We start from the raw sequence: 24199 nt of genomic DNA, 5'->3' as shown, positions 1-24199 counted from the left end.
ATACACACTGAGTTATTGCCTGCAAACCTCTATACATATATATATATATATATACAATGCAATATATTCTAAACTGCTAAGCATTTCAGTGAGTATAATCACCCAGCTTACAAATGCTGATTTACAAAGCAGCGCTCTGCTGGCTTCCATCATAGGGCACGTTGCTTTACTCTAGGTAGAATACACTGAGTTACGATTAGGTAGCCTACAGGCAGCGGAATAATCCATACCCCTGTTGTAGTTATAGGCATTGTGTCCACATGCAAAATTAACTTCAAAGTCTCTAATATAAATCAAGTGCAAATAAGAATAAAACAGTGGATTTGGGCAAGACATAACAGAATAGAAACTGAACGTACAATTTAATTGCGTTCCATTTGTAATGACCTGCAGCGCTATCTGGATATATATATCACTAAAAAAAGGATCACATTTTCTAGGTTCAGTGCATTCAGCAGCACACACTGCTGATCTCCAAGATGATTTTTGAAAAATAAAAATACAACACAAAATAAAAAAAAAACAAATCCACCTCATCAATATATTCATTTTCACCCCACTCTTCGAGGAACTTAAATAATATCCTAAAGGCCTATACACACTTCGGATTATCTACAAGGTATAATTTAAGGATTTCGCAATGCTGACATGCAGCACGTGCCAAGCCGGTATGCTTCATGCAGTGCGGAAGAATTTGATCTTTTAGACGATTAGGAACCGGATCTCCTCCTCCAAATAGTGTAAAACACCCATCTGAAATAATAAGTCAAGGTAAAACCAAGATGAAATGGAAATATGTCTTTAGAGTACAAATTATTGGCCGAAGTGAAACGTTTCATTTATTCAAGGCCGGATTTAAACTGCAGGTAACCCTATGCCTGCCCCGCTCTTCCCCCCCCACACACCTCCCGCCCTCTCCCCGGGGTAAAAAGCACACACATACGCAGGGTTTTTTATTTTCCACCTCACATTCGGAATACTTGGGATTGGCGTGTGGGAGATTTAAAGAGCTAGGCCCGGGTTTTTGTGGCCTACCTGCATTTATTGTAATTTTCAGAGTGTCCCAATGAGACTTCAGATAGCACAAAGTAATGGCTAATAATACAATGAATTGAAATTCGCCGAAAAAACGGAGTAAAAAGCTGTGTAAAATAAATGGAAAAGATCGCCATCTGAACGCTGGATATTACTCCGTTATTTTCCATAAGTTCCGGTGGAAGAAAAATTGTGTAAAAAATTATGCCGATTTTACGCCGTTTTTACACCATTTTTACACAGCGAAGCCTGGCGATGTGTGCCGAATTTTCTCGCCGTTTTTTACACAGCATAATAAATATGCCCCTTAGCATTACCTTGGCCTGTAATGTGAATAGACAACATTTTCTCAGCTGTGGTGATATTATACCTCCATAATATGACACCACCATTTCCCTGTCTACCTCTTTTTTCTTGACATTCTGCTTTTCTCTCTTTTTGTCGTCATTATTTTGTATCCATCCAAGCCCAAACTGGGATTGAAAATAAGCCCTGGCATTACAAGTACACAGAGACCCAAACAGCCCCCACAGGCCCAATAAATAGTGACTGTCTGTGGCATCTTACAGCAGCCCCACTGGCATTTGACAGAATCCACAGATTGCCAGTCCAGGTCTGTATCTATCATACAGAATTGAATAAAGATGGCTGTGTTTTCGATCATATTCTTTTAATGCTGAGAAATATCAAGTAAATATCTAAAGAAATAATGGGGCATTCCTACTGAAAATAGTGATGCCATGTACACTTTGGGATTTTTAAACCTGGATTTAACAAATAGGCCTTGAGTATAATATCATTAGGTATTGTCCATAAAGGATAAACCCCAATGCAAACTCTACCCATAGGCACACACAGGCCTGGCAATCTGTGGATTCTGGCAAATGCCAGAGAGACTGCTGTAAGATGCCATAGACAGTTACTATTTATTGGGCTGATGGGGGGCTGTCTGGGCACAGACTGTAATAACTACTGATTTTAGAAAATATCATAGAAAATATTTTTACTTTGCTATAAGTCCCCTAAAAATGTTGACAACATTTCTAAAAATTCATCATACAGACGTAGACATTCATATTCTGATACAATATGCAATTGGTTTTCATTTTTTATTTTTATGAGGTTTTTCCGATATTTCGCTTTTTGTTCAGCAAACAGCTGTCTGGTTGCTAGGGTCTTGTTTACCATTAATATGTATAGGAGAGGGAAATGAATAAATCAGATATAAAGAGTAAAAACAACAATAAAGTGGTAAGTTCACAATGCAAAAGTTTTCTGGCTGCCGGGGTCAGTGACCCCAATTTGAAAGTTGGAAAGATTACAAGAGGAAGACAAATAATTTGAAAAACTATAAAAACTAAAAAAAAAAAGACCAACTGCAAAGTAATTAAGAATAGGTAATTCTATAACATTCTAAATGCTAACTTAACTAAGGTGAACCACCCCTTTAAAGGACAAGTCAACCCAAAATATATTTTTTTCTCTATTAAAAGAAAACACAATTCTAAGCAACTTTGCAATATCCATTCATTACAAATCTGTGATGGATTTTACTTATTTGTATATATAACTGCTATTACAAGCAGTGTTTGTCCTTTTTTATTCTCTACCCTGGTGGCTCTGGCATTTGAAACCATGTAACACAAGGCAGCAGACTGACAGACCTGACTTGCTGGAGGAGACTGACCCTTGCAACATTGTTTAAAAAGCAACAACCAGGAGTTTAGCAAATGCTGCTTTCTATAGCAATTACATTTACAAATTACTTATACAGCACTAAAATTTTTCAATAAATTCACATTGGAAAGTTGCCTGATATTATGTTTTCTTTTATTAGGCAGGGGCCCACCGCCTGGGAGCCCCCACACCAGATTGCTCCCCCCTAGAACTGTGTGTGTGTGTGGGGGGGGGGTGCAGGAGGGCCCCCAGGCAACAGCACAGGTGGGAATAGTGGGAGAATCGGGGCGGCGGGGGCTGCAGCTGGGCTGGTGGGGTCCAGAGGGCCCACTGGGTTTTTTCTTGGCCTCCTGCAGGCCCAGTCTGACCCTGTACATATCATAAAACATTTTTTCCCCACTTCTTTAGTTAAGCTTTACTTCTCCTTTAAGGAGTCATTTGAAACACTCCTACTTAAACCTAATGTTGCACAGCTGCCCCTGGCTCTCAAACTTAATCTAGAATTCCTGTAAATTACTGTATCACTGGAAGACTTTAATCCTTATACTTTCCTACAGAAATTATCCTGGTGCTGGATACAGCTGCTAGGGGGTGAAGTCTGGGGACCTTGTGGCACTGAGAAGCACCTGTATGTTGTTTGGTCTGGTATGCATAATTTTGATTGGTTTAATTGAAGTTTTGTAACCAATAAATGCAACACCACTAAAATGTTTGTTATTTAATATTGTGTATTCAGGGCCTTAGTGGTAAACTGCATGCAACAGATGGCTTTTTTCCTTCTTTAAAGCGATTTGATGGTTTTAAATACATATACAAATTGTGTTTAAATACAGCTGCTAAATGTAGTGACCCTTGTTCCTAATGTTGTGGAGCTGCATTCACTCAACAGCCATCTTTGTACCATTTTCCACTCTGGCATATATATATATATATATATATATATACATAATGTAAGAATGTGTCCACCCCTAGTATTTATTTGCAATGCCTCTCTAGGGTATTAGAGCATGCAGGAATGCTTTAGCCATTAGCTGGCACAGTAACATGGATAACTGCCTCTAGGTACAAAATCTTTCATTTCCTGTTTTGGAACATACTTAACATGTAATGGCTGCAAAATCCTTTGCATATGTTGACTTGCATATGAGACTTAAAGGAACAGTAACGCCAAAAAATGAAAGTTTTTTAAAGTACCGTATATACTCGAGTATAAGCCGAGTTTTTTAGCACTGAAAACGTGCTGAAAAAGGAACCCTCGGCTTATAATCGAGTAATCCGGCATTCGTCTCGCAACCCCCCCCCCACCCCCCGTGCACGAGCACATACGTCTAGCATCCCCCCCGTGCATATACACGGACACATATGCGCACGTACGGGAATTCACACATGCGGTGTGGTGGATGCCGGATTCCCTGCATGATGTGTGTGCGCCGGATGCGCTGCTGCTATTGACTCGGGGGCCTCCTTCTACTCGGGTAATTACGACCGCGCTGTCGTGGATTCCGGATGCGCTGCTGGATGTGCGGTGCCGATGCGCTGCTGCTACTGCTAGTGCGCACGTACGGGAACTGATTCGCTGCCTGATGTCAGTGTGCGGGTGCCGGATGTGCTGCTGCTATTGCCTGGCTTGGGGGCTCTGTCTAACTAACTGACATGGCCCCCGCCCTGTTGCTGGGTCATAAGTGAATGGGGTGAGTAGTTGATGGCCACCTTAACACAGGGCTTTAGTTATAGCCAAATTTCTTTGTTTATCATTTAATGTGCATAAAAAATCAAAGATGATTCGTTGCTTCTGTCCTACAGACTGCCTTGCTGCCATAAACATTAAACAAATCCCTGGATAATGGATAATGAAACAAAACCCATCCCATACCTCTGGTAAAAGGATTACATTGCAAGGAAACACAAACCTTCACACAGCCACAATCTCATGTTCATATTGTCACAAGCGAGTACTGCGTATGGCTTATGTCACAAAACCGTATTTGCGAGGGAAATTTACTTATTGTCTGGTCAATGCAGGGCCACCCTTTGCCAGAGCATGTTGCACCCTGATGTTTGTTGCTGGTGTATAAGGGTATATATACGGTATCCTTCAGTTTATTCTTATCAGTTCTCAAGCAATATCGTGTTACCAGTGACTTTTGAGTATATGGTAACAACTGGGTCATCTCCATTTAAGTGTGGACTTTGTTAAAACTCGGGTATATAGGCAGCAGCAATAGGTTAATGTCAATATGCTTTCTGCTGAGAATGGGGGGATCTATGTCAGTTCTATCATCAGTTCTCAAGCAATATCGTGTAACAAGATTATCCTGCTGTACTACTTGTGCTTCATGTGCTGGCTCGCTCGCACCAGCCCTACTGGTGACACCCTAGGCTTATACTCGAGTCAATATTTTTTTCCAGTTTTCTTAGGTAAAATGAGGTACCTCGGCTTATATTCGGATCGGCTTATACTCGAGTATATACGGTAATTAAAATATAATGTACTATTGCCCTGCACTGGTAAAAGTCGTGTGTTTGCTACAGTAATACTACTATAGTTTATATAAATAAGCTGCTGTGTAGCCATGGGGGCAGCCATTCCAGTTGGAAAAAAGGCACAGGTTACATAGCAGATAAGCAGATGTCCTCTCTAGAATACAATAGTGTTTATCTGTTATCTCCTATGTGCCTGTGCCTTTTCTCCTTTGAATGGCTGCCCCCGTGGCTAAACAGCAGCTTTGTTTATATAAATTTCTGAGGCACACCAGTTGTACCAGTGCAGGGCAGCAGTATATTTTATTCTTATTACTTTTATACACTTTCATTTTTTGGTGTTACTGTTCCTTTAAGTCACTTCAGATGTACCTAAATACCTCTACAGAACAGACCAGTGCATCATTCTAATAAGTTGGCATGTAAAATATGATCTATTACCCATGTAAACAATGATGAACACTAAACTAAGGGCTAAACTACACAGGAGATTTTGTGGGATGATGTTGGATCAACTAATTGGATGAAGTTTACCTGGATCAAAAAAATAATGGGATCAACAAAAAAAACTGATGTGTAAACTACATGAAAGATTTTCCATCCAACCTGACATGCTGCATCCAACTTTTCATTTTTACTGACACACTGACTGTCAGATGTAGATGCAGGAACAAAAGAAACCATCAGACTTTATCTGATCCAAATTTACATTACTGATGTGGGGATCAGATTTTATAGCATCCCACTAAATCTTGTGATGTTGCATGACAACATCAGATAAAATATGACCCACAAAATCTAAAGCAATATGGATCAGAGTGTGTAGAATCCCACAAAACCACGTGCTCTTATTGAATGACAACTGCCAGCTTCTCCAAACAGAAAAAGGGTATAATAAGAAAACCCCACCCAGAGTAATTAAAGCTGAAAGCCTGATACTGGATTAGAGCTGCAGGGCTCAATTCCTATTCTCACTTATGGGCCACGGGCAGTAAAATAATGGTTACATTCAATAATGGTTACATTTGGGGCAGATTTATAATACGTGAGATTAGAGTTCACCACAGAAAAATATCACCCGCTTCCTATTCATTCCTATGGGATTTCTAAAAGCGTATTTATCAAATGGCGAACTTTCACGCACTAATTAAATACGCTTCTAAAAATCCCATAGGAATGAACAGAAAGTGGGTGAGTTTTTCTGTGGTGAGCTCTAATCTCACATTTTGATAATCTGCCCTTTAGGGCTGTGGCACACGGGGAGATTAGTCGCCCTTGTCGCAGGTGACTAATTTCCCCGAAATGCCATCCCACCAGCGAAAATGTAAATCACCGGTGGGATGGCATATGCGGCACTGCGATTTCCCGGAAATCGCGGATGTTTCCTCTCAAGGCAACTCCCGCCTTGCCCCAGTCCTTTGTGGCAGAACAGAATACTAAATCTTTATAGGTAAGCCTATTGAGAGGGATTCAAAAAAATCTGTTAAAAAATAAGACTCGCGAGTCTTTTTCGGCGATTTCCCGAAATCGCCCCGCCGCGTCTGCCATCCCGCCGGCGACTTACATGTTCGCCGGTGGGATGGCAGGGGGAAGGCAACTCGGGGAGATTAGTCGCCCGCGAACAGGGAGTTTTGCCGCGGGCGACTAATCTCCCCGTGTGCCAGAGCACTAAAGCAAATCATTAGCGTTCAAATATCTACAATATAACATGGTACACATCACTGATTAGGGTGAAGACACATGGAGCTACTTGTAGCAGCTACTTGGCCTGGCTACTAAAATAGACAATGCTGATCGTTTACTGATAATTGTCTCTATGTGTGTTTTAGCAGAGGCAATTCTCAGTATTGTCTATGTCAGGGTATTTTCTGGCATTTCGTAGCCATAAAAAGTAGCTGCTACTAGTAGCTCTGTTTGTCTTCACCCCTAAGATATATCTATACAGATATGGGACCTGTTATCCAGAATGCTCGGGACCTGGGGTTTTCCAGAAAAGGAGTCTTTCTGTAATTCAGATCTCCATACTTCAAGTCAACTAAAAAATAATTTAAACATTAAACAAATCCAATAGGACTGTTTTGCCACCAATAAGGATTAATTATATCTTAGTTGGGATCAAGTACAAGGTACTGTTTTGTTATTACAGAGAAAAGGAAATCATTTTTAAAAATGTAAATTATTTGCTTAAAATGGAGTACTGAGCTTTTAGGATTAATGGTTTCAGTATAATGGATCCCATAACAGTATAATATATATGTCTACAGCTTATAGAATCACATTCACAATTCACATATAGCTAATGCTGAGTCTACATTTACAAAGGATACAGTTCCATGTAGGAGGGAACGCACACAACCTCCTTTGAGAATTGCACAGGGCAAGAAAGCATGTTCAGCTGTTCTTCATAGAGAGTCAAAGCTTCAGTCAGGTTCACACAGTTTCCCTGTGGAAGGAAGCAGAAGAGGAAAGGAAAGGTGAATCAGAAGTTTATGACAAAAATTAATAATGATTGCCCTGTGACAGCAAGTAAAGCTGATCTCAGCAGCAACAAGAACAAATGTGTCCATTTATCTAATTCAGGACTGTACCGGGCCTGGGCACTGATTTGCTTGATAAGTGAAATATTCAATGACAGAATTCCCTGTATCAAACATGTTTTAATTAAGGTCCAATAAAATGAGAAGTTTTACCTGATGATACTGGGATAGTGGGTGGTTTAGTGTTTGCGCACTGACAAAGATTGGACACTGGAACGCTCCCCATGCTACAGGCTCAGGGCTGCTGCACCTGCGCCACTCACAATCGGTGAGGTTACAATAGGTCTTTAAAAACCTTGTCGGTATATATAAGGATTGGAGGAGATTTCAAGTGACGAGCTCGGGGCATGAGTACCCAAACTCCATGAAACACAGTTCCCCAGGCACTTGGTGCAGAGAGCAGCATTCCCTGGGGTGCAATGCTTGGTACGTCAGCACTAAAGAATGCATTCTTGTACCTCTAGCACTTGCAGCCCAGGAAATAATAAATGACCCAAACTTATTTATTTTTTTTCTTAAAATGGGAGTGCCACCACAAATCCCTTCAAGCAATGCTGTACAGCACTCCAGAGTTATCCCTAAAAAGCCTTTGGAAAATGCTGATACTGCCTACTACTATCCTGTGTATGTGTTAGCTGTAAGCTTTGCCAAGATTTTTCCTGAATAATTACACATTTAAATACAGTGAATTTAATCTAACACATTTCAGAAATGACTAAAAGCTTTTAGCGATCGGACGCCCAAAAGCACATTCTCCAGTGGTACATGTTTCATTTTATCCGAGGCCAAAATTAACATCAACTTTTAAATGATAAAGTCATTTTTATATAGTTATTGCAACATAGAAGCAGCAGCATACAATTTAGCGTTATTGGATTTGTGTTAATAGATTCATTTTTCTTCCCTATATGTTTAAGATAAGAAACGTAATTACACAGCACAGAAATCAATTTATCCCTATAAGAAAAAAGTTCTCTATGTAAGAAGTACAGGTATTGGATCCTTTATCCGGAAACCCCTTATTCAGAAAGTTCCGAATTACGGAAAGGCCATCTCCCATAGACTTCATTATAAGCAAATAATTCTAATTTTTAAAAATTTTTTTTTCTCTGTAATAATAAACAGTACCTTGTACTTGATCCCAACTAAGATATAATTAATCCTTACTGGAGGCAAAACAATCCTATTGGGTTTATTCAATATTTAAATGAAGTTTGGCAGACTTAAGTTATGAAAATCCAAACTACAGAAAGATCCCTTATCCAGAAAACCCCAGGTCCAAAGCATTCTGGATAACAGGTCCCACACCTGTACTTTTAATTAAACAAATATAAAAAAGAAACTAAGAGAAAAAAATAGCTAGCACCCATATACTGAAAGAGCTAACTCTTCAGATGTGTACATTCATGTTTAAATATACTGTACAATACTGTGGATTATGTGTAATAAAGTAGAATTTTCTAATTGCCATGCTCGCCGTCTGGCTGGAATAATTACACGCTGCAGAAAAAGCAAACAAGGACTAAATGAAAGAATGAGAAGAATTTCCAATTGCTACAGGCAGGAAAAATGTGCGGTCAGCATTTCTATTAAGCTACCGAAATGTCCATCAGAAAGCATGGATCTTATATGCCCTCAGTATAATCATCCAGGTAAAGGCAGTGTAAGGACTTTTGATTTTATGGCATTCCAGTGGCATATGAATCAACCTGGCACAATTTATACAAACATGTTTTGCTCCAATTTCTTGTGAAATCAATGTCCTATGCTCAAAATGCAATATAAAATCTGTCATTCTCCTTTAACAGATGCACTGAAACCTGGCACACCGACGTAGTGATCAGCTCATAAGAAAGGCTGTGAATCTTTAAATACAAGAGCAGAGAAAGGGATAATAAAGCTTGCACTACACTAGGGGCCGATTTATCAATATTCAAATTCCAATTTCTTCCCGTAATTCAAATTTTTTTGCACAGAAACTCGGATTATTCGGAAAAAATTCGGATTATGATTTCTTAAAATGTTCAATATTTATAAAGTGCAATAAATTTGCAAAACTCAAATGTAAAACTTCAGCATCTATAAGCTTTCAAGTTATTGTAGAAGTCAATGGGAGTTGTCTTATGCAAAAGTTTTTCAAATTTTTCAAATTTTTCAGTGATTGTGGGCCAATTGAAGGAAATCCGATGCATGAGTTTTTTTTTTCATTAATTCAATCGAGTTTTTATATATATAGCATATGTTGCATATGTGATGTGATCCTTTTTTTAATACACTGTTTTGCAATTATCCGAGTGCCGCTTCTTTTTCTAATGTATCTGTGGTGGAGGAATGGTACGGCGTCCTGAAGTTGCTGAGCACCGAAACCTACACTGTGGGAGGAGTGTGCGTTAGCGTCTCTGGATCAAGTTATATATATATATATATAAGCAAACATTTAAGAAAAAAAAGAACAAAATAGAAAATCCTCTAATTTGTCCCTCAGTTCAGATAGTACTGCACAGTATTTTGGTGATGGGGTTCCATAAATATCTTTAAACTTCACTTTCACCCTAAACCAGTTTGTACTACACTGGAAACACTTTAACTGATCTAAAGAAGCTCTCCAAAAGCATTGCACTAAGGCAGGGGTGTCGAACTCAATCAGAGAAGGGGCCAAAATCTAAAATTCAGCCTAAATCGCGGGCCGAATGGTTTACTGAACACAGTACCCCCCCATAGACAGTAGACCCCACACACAGTGCCCCCATAGAAAGTACCCCCAATTGCCCCCATAAACAGTGCCCCCAATTGCCCCCATAAACAGTACCCTCCATAGACAGTAGCCCCCACACACAGTTCCCCCAATTGCCTCATATACAGTACCCCCCATAGACAGTAGCCCCCACACACAGTGCCCCCATACGAAGTACCCCCAATTGCCCCCATAAACAGTACCCCCAATTGCCTCATACACAGTACCCCCCATAGACAGTAGCCCCCATAAACAGTACCCCCAATTGCCTCATACACAGTACCCCCCATAGACAGTAGCCCCCACACACAATGCCCCCATAAGAAGTACCCCCAATTGCCCCCATAAACAGTACCCCCAATTGCCTCATACACAGTACCCCCCATAGACAGTAGCCAGCCCGCACAGTGCCCCCAATTGCCCCCACAGAAAGTACCCCCAACAGACCAGTGATGTCGGCGCCTCCTTCTCTCTTATGCCGCGGCAACAGGCACTACTATAAGGCAGCGCCTCGTCGCTGACGTGTGACGTCATACGCACGGGCGCAACCTTATAAAAAGGCCTGTTGCCACCGGCATAAGAGAGAAGGAGCCACCCGCACAACCACATCGGATGCCGGACTATAGGTCACGCCTCCTGAATCTCGCGTGACTTGTTAAGTACGGCCGGCGAGATCACAAGCCTCCTATGTCACCGCGCGTCACTGTGACGGAACGCAGCGGCGTGCAGTGATGACAGCACGGCGCGGGCCACATTGCAAGGCCTGGCGGGCCGGATTTGGCCCGCGGGCCTTGTGTTTGACATGTGTGCACTAAGGCAATAAGTGCCCTTGAAACTGCACTTTTTGCCTGTTCCTTAATCAAAGCTTTTGGTGCCAGAGAAGCAAGGAGATTAAGTAAAATGCCCTAATCACCAGGAACTGAGGAAGGAGCAATTGTGAGTGACATAACTAGCAAGTCATTTTTAGTGCAAAAAGGTTGTCTTGTACTCACGGCATTTATACAAAAATCCTGCTTTGTATCTGCAGCCTTCGTGTAAGTTAAACATGTGCATAAACCATTGTGGATGCTTCGGTGCCAGTGCTGTAACCATGAAGCCATGAACCTCATTGCCTGAACTGCCCTTAAACTCCCAAACACAGGGACACACACAGACAGCAAGAAGAATAATGTGTGTTTTCTTTGAGGTGCGGGCTGGATAGACAAGGGCAGAGCCTTGGGAGCTGTTCTTTAGAAAGAGAAATTAAATAAAAAGTATTGAGCACTATATTCTGATTCCAGTGTACAGCCAGTTCAGAGGGCATATTCATGGTGCTAGGCCCCAGAAGGCATATGTTCATCAATGAAACCACTTAGTAAACCTGGAGAAAAATAAACTAAGCAGTAATTCTGTGCTATGTGCATTTTTTTATTTTAAATATGCTAATGTTTTCTTGTTTGATATTTTCTTAATATTTCCCTTGATATATGCTTGTATATATCTCCTTTGCATTATATGAATTTATATGTGTGCACATTTTAACCTTATTTGTGCATTTTTAAAAATGATGTGCTCAGTTGAGAATAAATAATTATTAGTGCACACCACAATTTGTTGTGTGTGCCCTGGCCAGGTTGGGAACAGTTACACTTTTTTTTTGAGTAGTCAGCAAGATAAGCAGGGAACAGGGGGCCGGGATTAGGTAGCAGTTCCAAACCGTATTATTACATTAAAAATCATGAAAAGGCTGCATATTTTTTAATTCATGTATATTGCAAATATATTGTAATATTTACTTTTCAAAAAGCTTATGTTGTGTTTGGGTGGCATTTCCCAGTAAAGAATTTTTTAGCAGACTTAAAATATGGTTATCCAAATTACAGAAAGATCCCTTATGCGTAGCATTCTGGATAACAGGTCCTATACCTGTATGTAATAATTACAGAATACACATAATAAAAACTATACACTGAGATAAAATTGTGCAGCTTCTGCCTGTAACTTCTGTTCAGGCAGTGGGGCCTAATCAAGCTTTAAGGTGCCAATACACGTTAAGATTCGCTCGCTTGGCGAGATATCCCACCTACGGGTGGGCGATATCGGGGAGCGTGTAGGCTAACTCGATCGTTTGGCCCCAGGGCCAAACGATCGAATTATATTGGCGGCAATGGGGCAGTCAGTTCGGGGACCGCATCAACGATCCAATGCGGTCCCCGATCCGACTAGATTTTCTATCCTGCCTGATCGAGATCTGCCCGATTTCAGGCCAGATATCGGTCGGGCAGGCCCGTCTGTAGTGCCCATACACGGACCGATTAGCTGCCGAATCAGTCTAAGGGATAGTTTGGGAACCGCTGTTTGAGGCAAAAACTTCAAAGCAAGGACTTGGATTTGTAAAATAAAATGTTAACATGATATCTAGCACTGCAGCTCCTCTTTGCCGGTCCTCAACAAATCTTTGATTCTACCCCCCAAACTCAACAGCGAACCTTGCCTACAGGATATTGAAGAAGTAAGTTTGAGATCCAGTGCTACTGCGCATGCCCCTTTAATGTAAACGTGTGTCAGCCAATCGAATCACTAATATGCAAGTTACCTGGAAGGCTAGAGCTTTGGGTTTTTAGCACTCTGCAAGGGGGAGAAACAAAAAACCAAGTTGGAGGGGAAATTGGGGGTTTGATCAGGACCAGCAAAGAGGAGCTGCAGAGCTAAATATCTTGGGAAAGCTTCAAAAACATCAATTAGAAAAATAATTTCTAATTTACTGGGCTGTTCACTTTCAGACATTTGTCCGCAGACAAACACAATAAGTTTATTTGCCTGTGTGAACCCCTATGTGCCCTCAACTTTAGAGTGGTAATGGATAATAAAACTCTGTGGCCAACTAGAGCTGTAGAAGATTCTAAGGGCTCCAGCAAGTAGACAATCAAAGCTTTAGGATATTCATACTTCATAGTACGAAGTCAGAGTTAACTGCAAACTTTGATATTAACATCAAGGGGTTGATTTGAGTTTGTGCTTTTTCACAATTCAAGAAAAAACACAGCAAAAAAGCGAATGGAAATATACTCGAGAATATTCTTAAGAACTGCAAACAGTCAGTATTTATTAAAGAAAGAGCCCTCGAAAAAGAATATAAAAAGGAATATAAGGAACAATTTTGTCCTAGTTGTACCTGGTATGTGCAAGTTTATGTGTCATTAAATTATCCTACAAATGTCTCCCTCATGGTCAGTTGCAGCTGTAGAAAGGGGTAATCCAAGGATATCACTATGGGTGTAATATTTTTTAAAAAAAGGAAAGGTGTCTCTCTGACTCATGTTTTATATGTGTGGTAGGACCACAAATACAAACACCACAAAGTTGGCACAGTTACTGTAGCTAAACATGTGTTCTACTCCGAGAGGCAGTTTATTTCTGGGACAGTTTGTTTTTCTTCTACGCATAGATCCAAATATAGCTCCGGATATAAAATTGCTTAAAAATTCACAGTAGCTTCCGTGGATCAGAGAAGCCACAAACATCGTCTGTAGGATGCAGCCGGATAGACAGGAATAAATGTGCCTAGCCAGGTAATTTTTCTTCTTGAAATAGACAGAGGAAAACACTGCATATAATTTAGTACAGAGTGATATCACTCAAGGTTGCAGCTCCTCAGTACACAGCAAGCTCCATACTGACATCTACTCCCTGACGTATCATAATCTTATCTACATGTGGAGAGGAGCCTATCACACAATCTAATCAGTTAGTTCAGGGCCAGTGGAAGGCTGCTTTTTTATATAAAAACCAACAATTTGTTTGCGAAATGCACAGGGACTTTTTTGTGATAGTTATCATACAAAAGCAACTTCTATTCTTTTCCATGTTTTGTATTTTTTCCTGCTTCATCATGCTTCATCCTGCTTCACCATTCATCATGGCATCAAAATGTTGATGTTATTGTTATTGCATGCTTGTCTGATTAAAGGAGAAGGAAAGGTAAAAACTAAGTAAGCTTTATCAGAAAGGTCTATGTAAATACAGCCATAAGCACTTACAGAAACGCTGCACTGAGTTCTCTGTCAAAAGAAACAGGATTTGTTGTTTCTTTGTTTTCCTGTGCCAGAGACACACAGCTCTCTCCTCTATCCTACTCCCCCCTCCCTCAAGAATGCTAAGAACTCCCTCCCCCCTTAGAAATGTGTGATCTGAGCCAATCAGCAGTTTTTTTTCCCCTATGAGGCTTCTGAACGGGAGAAATATGGGAAGACTTAAGGGCACTATTGAGAGAACTGAAGGTATGCCTGCAGCTTGAGATTAACTCCTTATTGGCGTTTTTAGCACTCTCTCTGCCCAATTATCAATACAGGTAAAAACTTCTGCCTCTTTGAACCATGTTCCTTTCCCACTCCGAAGATTGAGCAGCAGTGTTCCCAGCTCTAACTGCAATGTATTTGTTTGGGAGTAAAAATCATGTTGGCCTTTTTCTTACTCTTTCCTTTCTCCCTTTCCTTTCTTCTTTCTTTCTTCTATATTAAATAAAACTCAATAAAAAACAATAAAAAAAATAATCATGTTGGCCAATGACAACTGCTGGAGTAGAAGGTCATTGGCCAACAGGAGCTGGCAGGACATAAGGATGTAACACCTCCCAAATTGCATGTGGTCTGTGAAATAATTGTATGGCTCAATATGTTCCGTAACAAATAACAGAATAAATAGAATGGAAACCCAAAAAATAACTATCAGAACCTGTTCTCATAATCAACATTTTGAAATGTGAAAGAACATTGCAGAGATTCGCAGCAGGGAGTGACACTCTATAAAAACGGCATGTACATGCTCAAGCGAGAAAAATACAGGGCAGGGATTTGATGCCTCTGTCCTCACTGACTAAGTCAGTCTTTGCAGTGCTCTCCAGGGGGAAAAACCCAAACCTGGGGATCACACATATTTGTTTATGCCATATTTGTTAAATAAATATATTTGAAAAACTATATACTCTGCAAAGTCCTAACACTCTGGTTGTGCAGGTATGGGATCTATTATCTGGAATGTTTGGGACCAAGTCAGTCATCAAACCATTGAAAGTATTTTAACATAGTTTAAGTTTATTTGTTTGGCTGTTTCGGGCAAGAAATGAAAAAATAGATATTTTAAAATTAAAACAACGAGCTCTGAATTTATTAAGCATATTCCTTATTTATTGAACTTAAGGTGAACAAGGCCTTTAAGAGTCATCCGGTTCATCACAGAACAGTTTTCCATCTGCCCACATGTTTCAAACCAAATTAGATACCTATGCCCACTCCTGATCAAACCACATACATATCTAATAATTTCATGGCCATAACCATTCTCCAGCCACATGCATATGAATAAGCTGTCATATGTAAGTCTGGAGTTTTAGAGTATAAAACAGTTAACCCCTTTCATACTTCCAATTATTTAGATTACAGGGGATGAAAAAAAAACCTAGAAATTACACTTGCTAAAGTAAGCATATTTGCCCCATGTGCTTTTTAAACAATATTGAAGTAAAAGAATTTCTTATAGCATTCTCAATATGGTCCTTTTTCTGTTCTAGGTCTTCCTTCCCTTGTTTTCAGGAAGGATGCAGACCACGGTGCTAAGCAAATATCAGCACTGCTCGAGCAGGTATTTGCTAATATTTCCTTACTGCTTTAATATTGTATGAATGTCTGGTGCAAGTGATTTTTTCACATACTATACATATATAATATACATATTTTATGTAGGCCACACCTAGTTTCCTATTACTGTTCTTAACCACACCCAAGGTCACAGCCACAAAGTTCCATTTAATAAAAAACAGAAAACAAATGTGTTAGCATGTTATACTTTGCAGCTGCTGTCATAATGTGCAGCACTTAACCTACAGCAGAATAATGGGGGGGGGAAAAATGGGAATATTCTTGATACAGTAGCTGTAGGCAGGAACTCTGTACAGGGACAAGTCTTCCTGGTAGGGTTGTCATCTTTTTTGCATATAATACCAGCCTTTAGCTTGGGGGGGCAGCATTGTCACTTGGGGGCGGGGAAATTATACCAGCTGGGTGGCAACCCTATATACTGGGGACCAATATACAGAAACAGATCTTGTCCCCTTGAAATGGAGACTGATGGCAACATTAATCTGGTATATTTACCTTCTGCTTTATAACTGGCTGACAGTCCTAGCAGTCCCAAGCAGTTTGATCATGGCTATCCCTAAACAAGAGGGACATACTCTACATGAGAACAAGATATTGCTTTTAATGGCTCAGTGGTAAATATTTTCTTATTCTGCAAAAAAGCTTATTCTAGCAAGCATAATTATAAAAAGCTTTAAAAAAATGTTGACAGTCCATCCCCTTTAATAATTATGCTGTTCAAGGAAGCATCTATAATTCTAGCGGTTATGGTTGTGTCTGTGACATCTTACTTTTACTATAAGTCTCACAAGCATTAAATTAGCCATTAGCAAATAAAAGTGACGGCCAGTGAAATGCATAATTAGCCTGACAAGTAAGGTCTGAGTTGCAGCTCAGGTAAAGTAAGGGTTCTGACTCCTGCCAACAAACACTTGGTAGCTCTACAATGACACATTTTTCATTTCATAATCTGAAAGAAGAAGCAATTAAAGGTGTCTCGGGCATTAGTACAGCGTGTACTCAAATGCTCTGAAAATCTAAAGAAACAAATAAGAAGAGAGTAAAGAAGGGAGAATTTCAAACAAAATCATTTTGTTAAAACCCTTTCTCTTGAAAATGTTAAAGCTCTTTACTCTGGCACACCCCACTACATCTCTTATGTCCCCATCTATTCCAGGACATCTCATTTTTTCCTCAAAGAGCCAGCATTTTTTTTTTTTTTTTTTAAATTGTCAATTCTACATCCCTAAATAATAAAATAAAAATTGAATATATAAATATACATACAAATAGGGAGAGAAAGGGGAAAAAAAAGTAAATAATCCAACAAAATAATATATTATATTTTAGGGGTGAAGACACACTGGGGCTCATTTACCAACACATCGCAGCGCTATAATAGTCGCAAAGGCAAAACTTTTGCCCTGTGCATAATCATATTTAACAGTATAGCGCAAACACGGTCGCTTAAAGTTTCATGCGCTAGTTTTGACGCAAACTGCTGCGCCATACAAACATGCACATATGATGTTGCAAAACTGCACATATGACGACGCAAAACTTATAAATTGTGTGCATAGATGGCGCAAGCTAATGCTCTAATAAACCCGTACCAACTACATACTTCCTAACTTAACAACTTAGTCAGTTGGTGTTTAAATGGAAAAAAGATATGAAAGACTCCATCACATTAACATAGGAAACTGCCTTTATAGATAAAGTACTACCTGTTAACAAGTACAATTTATGGACAACGCTTGCATCACACTTGGGCTTAGGGCTTTGTTAAACTGATGCCGAAACTATACATAGAATATTGATAGCCTATTGTTTATTGTAGTTCCATGAAAAAACACCCCACCATTCCAAGAATATTATTCTTTCCTTATAGATCATAAATCACACGCAGGATCATTTTAGGACAATATATGGATGAAGCAAGATATCTAAAAACAAGTAAAACGTGGGTATGCTTAGTTCACAAATTCTTCCTACCAGGGTCAGACTGGCCCGAAAATCCCGGTGGGCCCCGGGCTTAGGGGCTACGGCGGGCCAGACTCGACCCTTGCTGGCGCTCCCACTGCCCGACTGTTCCTCCCCTGACGCATTAAATTCATGCACGCTCGGGGAGGGGTGGGGGCCCCAGCGAGGGGGGGTAGGTGATGCGGCCGGCGGGAACCCTGGTGGGCCCTGCACCCCCACAGTCCGACCCCGTTTCCTACATTTATTTGCAGGGAACATGGGTTTTGTACATTGCTTTTTAAAAAAGTATTGTGCAAAATGGGCAGCAGTATTTACTGTAAATTATTATTGGCCCCACATAATAGCTTGCCTCCCTTTAAAGGAGAAGGAAAGGTAAAAACTAAGTAAGCTTTATCAGAAAGGTCTATGTAAATACAGCCATAAGCACTCACAGAAATGCTGCACTGACTTCTCTGTCAAAAGATTTCTTGTGTCTGTAATTCCTGTGCCAGAGATACGCAGCTCTCTACTGTCTCCTATCTCCTGCTCCCCCCTCCCTCAAGAATGCTAAGAACTCACCCCCCCCCCCTTAGGAATGTGGATCTGAGCCAATCAGTAGGAAGCTGACTCATAGTCTAACTAACTGAGCATGTTCACTTGGTCTGGGTGTCTGTGCAGGAGTGAGGCATTATGGGAACTTTCTTTACACAGCTCAGCGTTTTTTCAGGTGAAATTTGGAGAGACTTAAGGGCACTATTGAGAGAACTGAAGGTATGCCTGCAGATTGAGATTAACTCTTTATTAGCCTTTCCTTTTCCTTTAAGCATCAAGTTATCCTAAGCTTGGTAGTAGGTGGAAGAGAGAAATCAGTAACTGCACTATTAATTCACTCTTATGCCCTGACCACATACTATTCCGAATATTTGTGGAAGACACTACATTGCAAAATGCTAATTTTTATTTATTGATTCTATTTTTCTACTTTCAGCTTTTTTCCCAGAATTCCAGCATTCAGCTTTTTTCCCAGAATTCCAGCATAAACTGCATACAGTATACAGCACATACAACTTGCACTGAGTACTATTTTCCAGTCAATTGCAATAGGCTGGTAATATGTCCCATGTGTTATTAATAACACTATCAATAGAGCTTTATAAAGTAGTTTTTAACCTGGTAAGATGACTGGCTCTGATTCCACCTTTCTTCCATGTCGCTCACTCAAGTGGCCACAGGGATTCCATGCTCTCATTTGATACTCTGATTTCCAATAATAAATAATAACAAGTACTTAAGAGTAAGCCACCCAATACACGGGCAAATACTGCCCTAGACCGTGAATAAACAATACACTAATACAAATAGTAGGCAATATCACACATAAAGTGTTTATTTGGGGCACAACACAATCATAAATGTATCTAAAATTCAAAAAAAAGATCCATACCAAAAGGACAGAGGTACCTCAGTGCTCCATGGTCCCTGAGCTCCTCCCTCCTAATGTATTTTGCATCACAGGAAGCTTCTCCCAAGCTGGTGTGATTACCCATACATATATTTTTCCTCCCGACCTGTCTACTTTTTTTAGCCCGCCAGGCTGGAAAATCTTTCTAGGAAAACCACAGCATTAGCTTTCATTTTACTTGTGTGGAAGTTAGTAGTGGACACTGAAACTTTATAAGGGAGCCCTGAAGTTACCAGTAGATCCTGGGTGGCAGTAATTCAGGGTTATGTTGCGTCAATGGGAGCACTTTCATGTTGTTGACCAGAATGGGCTGGATGGGTGCATTGCAATTTTAAAGGAGTGACTACGGGTGCAAATAATTTTATGGATACAGTACACGCACTCACACTTGCATCTGCCTGTGCCCTTTTCACACAACACTTTTGTTTGGAAATGAGGCTTAGGAGGCACTTTGTACTTGATTTAAGTAATCCATATCAATAGCAATGCTACGCTATTAGTGTTTTCAATGGGAAGCCAGCAGTTGAATCCTCCCACATAATGCATTCCATACCTCTACTTTGTGACTGCTAAAGCAAGCAGAAGCACTCTGTAGGAGGCAAGTGTATCATTTATTGCAGAATTCTCATTACTGGTGTTTAAGCCTATTAGAGTACAACTCCCTACCAGGAAATGAGATATGTAAAGCTGATAACGTCCAGGCTGCTGAGAAGTGACAAATGCTTATTAGTGTTAGTTCAGCTGGGGTGAGTCTTTACATATGTTCAGTTAAATATTTCCTGTGTTCTGGGTTTAATATACCCCTTTAAAAAGACAAAGCATGGAAGGAGAATCCTACACTTGTGGCAACTACCAATCCTTACAGGGGTTGTGCACCTAAAGGGGTTGTTTATCTTATTGTTAGTATGATGTAGACAGTGATATTCTTAGACAATTTGCAATTGGTCTTCATTTTTAATGGTTTTTCAGTTAGTTGGCTTTTTGTTCAGCAGCGCTTTAGTATGGTTTATCAGCAATCTGGTTGCTAGGGTCTTATTACCCAACAACCCAAGTATTGTAGAGGGACTGAATAAAAAGTTAAGTAATACAAAGGGGCAGAAGAACTAGGCAAATAACTCGAAAATTATAAAGTAATGAAGACCAATAGCTAAATTGCTAGTAATAGGCTATTTTGTAACATACTAAATGTTAGTACCACCCCTTTCAGTGTAAATGTAAAATATGCTGAAAAGGAACTAGGTTAGGAAAGCTTGGACAATTTAATACAGGCATGGGATTTATTATCCAGAATGCTCAGGACCTGGGTTTTTCCACATAAGGAATCTTTCACTTATTTGGTTTACTAGATCTTAACTGTGCTAATAATCACTTACACATTAAATAAACCCAATAGCACTGTTATGCAACCAATAAGGATTCATGCAGCTTAGTTACCATCAATTACAAGGTACTGTTTTATCATAACAGAGAAAAAGGAAATCACATTTAAAAATCTGAATTATTTGATTATAATGCAGCCTGGGAGATGGCCTTCCCATAATTCTGTCTCAAAAAATCAAACTAAACGTGCGGCACAAATCTGTACAGCATTTGAAGCAAATGTAAAATCTTCTCATTAGTGAATGAAATACGTTTGTAATGAGGCTGCTCCCCAGTAGGCATTAGATTTCAATCAACTGTTCCTGGGATGAGTGGCTCTGCTATATGCCCGTGCCATTCCCTGGCTCCACATATATGAGAGCAGAGCTTGTTTGTGCCTTTTGTATATATATGCCCATTACAATATAGTGATACCAACAACAGTTTCTCATTCAAAGCACAAATAATTGGGACACAAGGAATGAGCCTAGAATTCATCAGGGCTTTCATAAGCCCTATATTTTTATAGCGCTATGCCATATGTAGTGCTGTACAGGCAACAATACAACAACAGAATATAAATTAGCAATTCACACACAGCTGGTTATATACAATATGCCCCAAAATGTCAAACCAATATTGTTGTAACCCAAAAAGTAAAAACCTGACCAATGCATAAGGACAGCTCTGAACATAATAGTAAGATGTTACATCATAGGGATCATTAACGTCTGCAAGTGCAGTAAGCAAAGTAGCTTCAGGGTTCCCCTGGGTCAATAGACTCAGCAGCACCTGATTTGGAACAGAAGCCAGTAAAGGACTGAGAGGCTCCAAGCACAACTATACGGAAATGCAAGGAGTATATTTTGCCTACTGCTCTTGCGGACATAAATGGGCCCTAATATTTTTTAAATGCCACCACATAGTCAGCTGCAGCCTATGGCATATTAATATGCTCTACTCAAAATAAACACATCAATAGAACTACTCAAAAAACTCCTACTTAAAATAAATAAGTATAAAAAACATGTTTTAAGTCACAATTATTCACATTTCAGCCAACGATCAATGTTTGAAAACACAGGATGTAATAACATAGCACTCTGAATGTAAACAATTATCTTTTCAGATTTTTTTAAAAATGTTCTTATCCAAGTAGAATGGAGAAACATCCGTGCTTCTGGGGACCTCTACTGGTCACACCGCACAGAACACATGTTTTTTACATTGTGACTAAGTTACAATTACAGTAGTTTTGCCATACATGGTGAGATCTGCTTATTCAACAAGGTCAGCAAACAATTGGCATATTGGGCTGCTCTGATCGCTGACCCAGGGGCCAGCATTGCTAAAGTTTAAATACTTTAAGTAGATTTTAGGCTTGAAAAGACAGAAAAACCCTAGGCCACAAAGCATTCATTTAAATGCTCTAATTTAATCAAACTTAAACACTGACTACTGGGTACAAGTTATTATTTACAATAACTTAATTTATAGGAGTGAAGGTGTCAATTATGGCCCAGCCACATGCCAGTACAATACTCACTGAGGAAGGGCCGTGTGGTTCCAAAACGTTTGATCAATTGTTTTACAAGTTATTATTTAGCCTCATTAGTCAGTTCAAGCAATTTTCATAGAGACAAATAGGCAGCAGGATCTGCTAGTCTGGTAGACCAAATTAGGCAGATTCAATCATTTGGCTCTTGGACCAGCATTCAGTCCCATAAAGAAATGCTGCCCGTGGAATATTTCCTGACAATCATTTAGGGCTTGTAAATAAACAGGCTTCTTAACAGAGGCACTTACACAGAGAGACAAAGACTTAGGGGCATATTTATTATGCTGTGTAAAAAACGGCGAGAAAATTCGCCACACATCGCCAGGCTTCGCCGCATAAAAACGGCATAAAAACAGCGTAAAACTGGCGTAATTTTTTACGCATTTTTTCTTCCACCGGAACTTATGGAAAATAACGGAGTAATATCCGGCGTTCGGACGGCGATCTTTTCCATTTATTTTACACGGCTTTTTACTCCGTTTTTTCGGCGAATTAGTTTTACACAGCATAATAAATACGCCCCTTACTGTCTAATTAGAACAACTATATGGTCCTTGGATTCCTGCAGTCACACTATAATCATATCACTTCCCAATGGTAAGATCTCATACACATGGACCTTTCCTGTTGTTTCTTCAGAATACTGGAATATAGACTGTGTGGGTTTGTTTCTTCAGATTTAATTTACCTGAGTGAAGTATTTCCCATCCTCCTTTAAGACTTTCATGGAAAGATCCAGTATCAAACGCAAAAATTCCCAAGTAGAATCTGGAAAACAAAGAATAGAAATATTACAACATAAATTAATGTCAAAGGATTTAATATTGTTATGGAACTCCTCGGTGATACCCTTATATTTTACAACCAGGGGTGCACTAAGTAGGTACAAATGAGCTAACTCGCATTCCTGAGTAATTGCATGGCACTTTATGTCCTAGTAATGGGGCATTAATTATGTTTTCCTATGTATGAAGCACAGCACTGAACAATATCAGCTGAGAACTGGAACAATGCTCTACACATACTGTAGCTACACCCTGTGTGAATGTTACAAGTGTGGTAAGGCAGTATCAAACCTTCTTCTGGAGATGTGGAGATTGGGACAGCAGTGAGATCATTAATCACATAATCAAACGTCCTCCCTTCTTTGGCATACATCTTCAAAACAGGTACACAGTCTTCAACCAAAACCTGAGGGTAACCAGCAAGGAACCATCGTTATCATGTATTTATCATGTATTTCCAATGAAACAATAATTTAACAAACAAGGGTTACAGAATAAAAATGGCATCATAGGGCACGGCTCACAAGAGCTTACAATCAATTAAATGTAATCGTTCCAAAATAAAAAACACAGTCTTGTAATGTTTTCTTTTAGACAGATGGGCAGTACAATTTGCTGGTCATTGGTTGGTATGGCTTACTTCACTTACTAAAATTCTGCACTTTTATTACATTATTTTTTCTAAAATTGTCACAAACAGGCATGAACACAGAAATAGGAGGAAATTGACTCTACACCAGATATACTGTTAAAAACCATTATCAGCCAGAACAAAGGAAAACTCTGTGTACACGTGTGTTGGTTATTTAAGCTCTCAGGGGATATACAGAAAATGCATGTGTAATGCCTATTCATGGGTAGGAGGATATGGAGATACAGAGAGTGCATGGTAAATGCTTATTCAGGCTGTAGGGGGATATGCAGAGCAACTGATAAATGTCCCATAAGAAATGGTACAGTGTTTAGCATGTATTAAAGGGATGCTCAGAAGCAA

At 39.7% G+C, this 24199-nt stretch overlaps 1 protein-coding gene across 1 annotated transcript in view; it reads right to left on the bottom strand.

The window, feature by feature from the left end:
- Positions 1-397: 397 nt before the first annotated feature.
- Positions 398-24199, bottom strand: part of sms (spermine synthase) — a 58026-nt gene continuing 34224 nt past the window's right edge. Inside the window, 4 exon segments of the mRNA NM_001258422.1 lie at positions 398-753; positions 7521-7636; positions 23109-23188; positions 23497-23611. Coding sequence (NP_001245351.1) covers positions 711-753; positions 7521-7636; positions 23109-23188; positions 23497-23611 — 354 coding nt within the window. The 3' untranslated portion in view covers positions 398-710.

The sequence above is a fragment of the Xenopus tropicalis genome, chromosome 2 (assembly GCF_000004195.4).
Source record: "Xenopus tropicalis strain Nigerian chromosome 2, UCB_Xtro_10.0, whole genome shotgun sequence".
NCBI classification, from domain to species: Eukaryota; Metazoa; Chordata; class Amphibia; order Anura; family Pipidae; genus Xenopus; species Xenopus tropicalis.
Note: the sequence above shows the minus strand (reverse complement) of the source record. Positions and strands in the feature narration are given on the sequence as shown.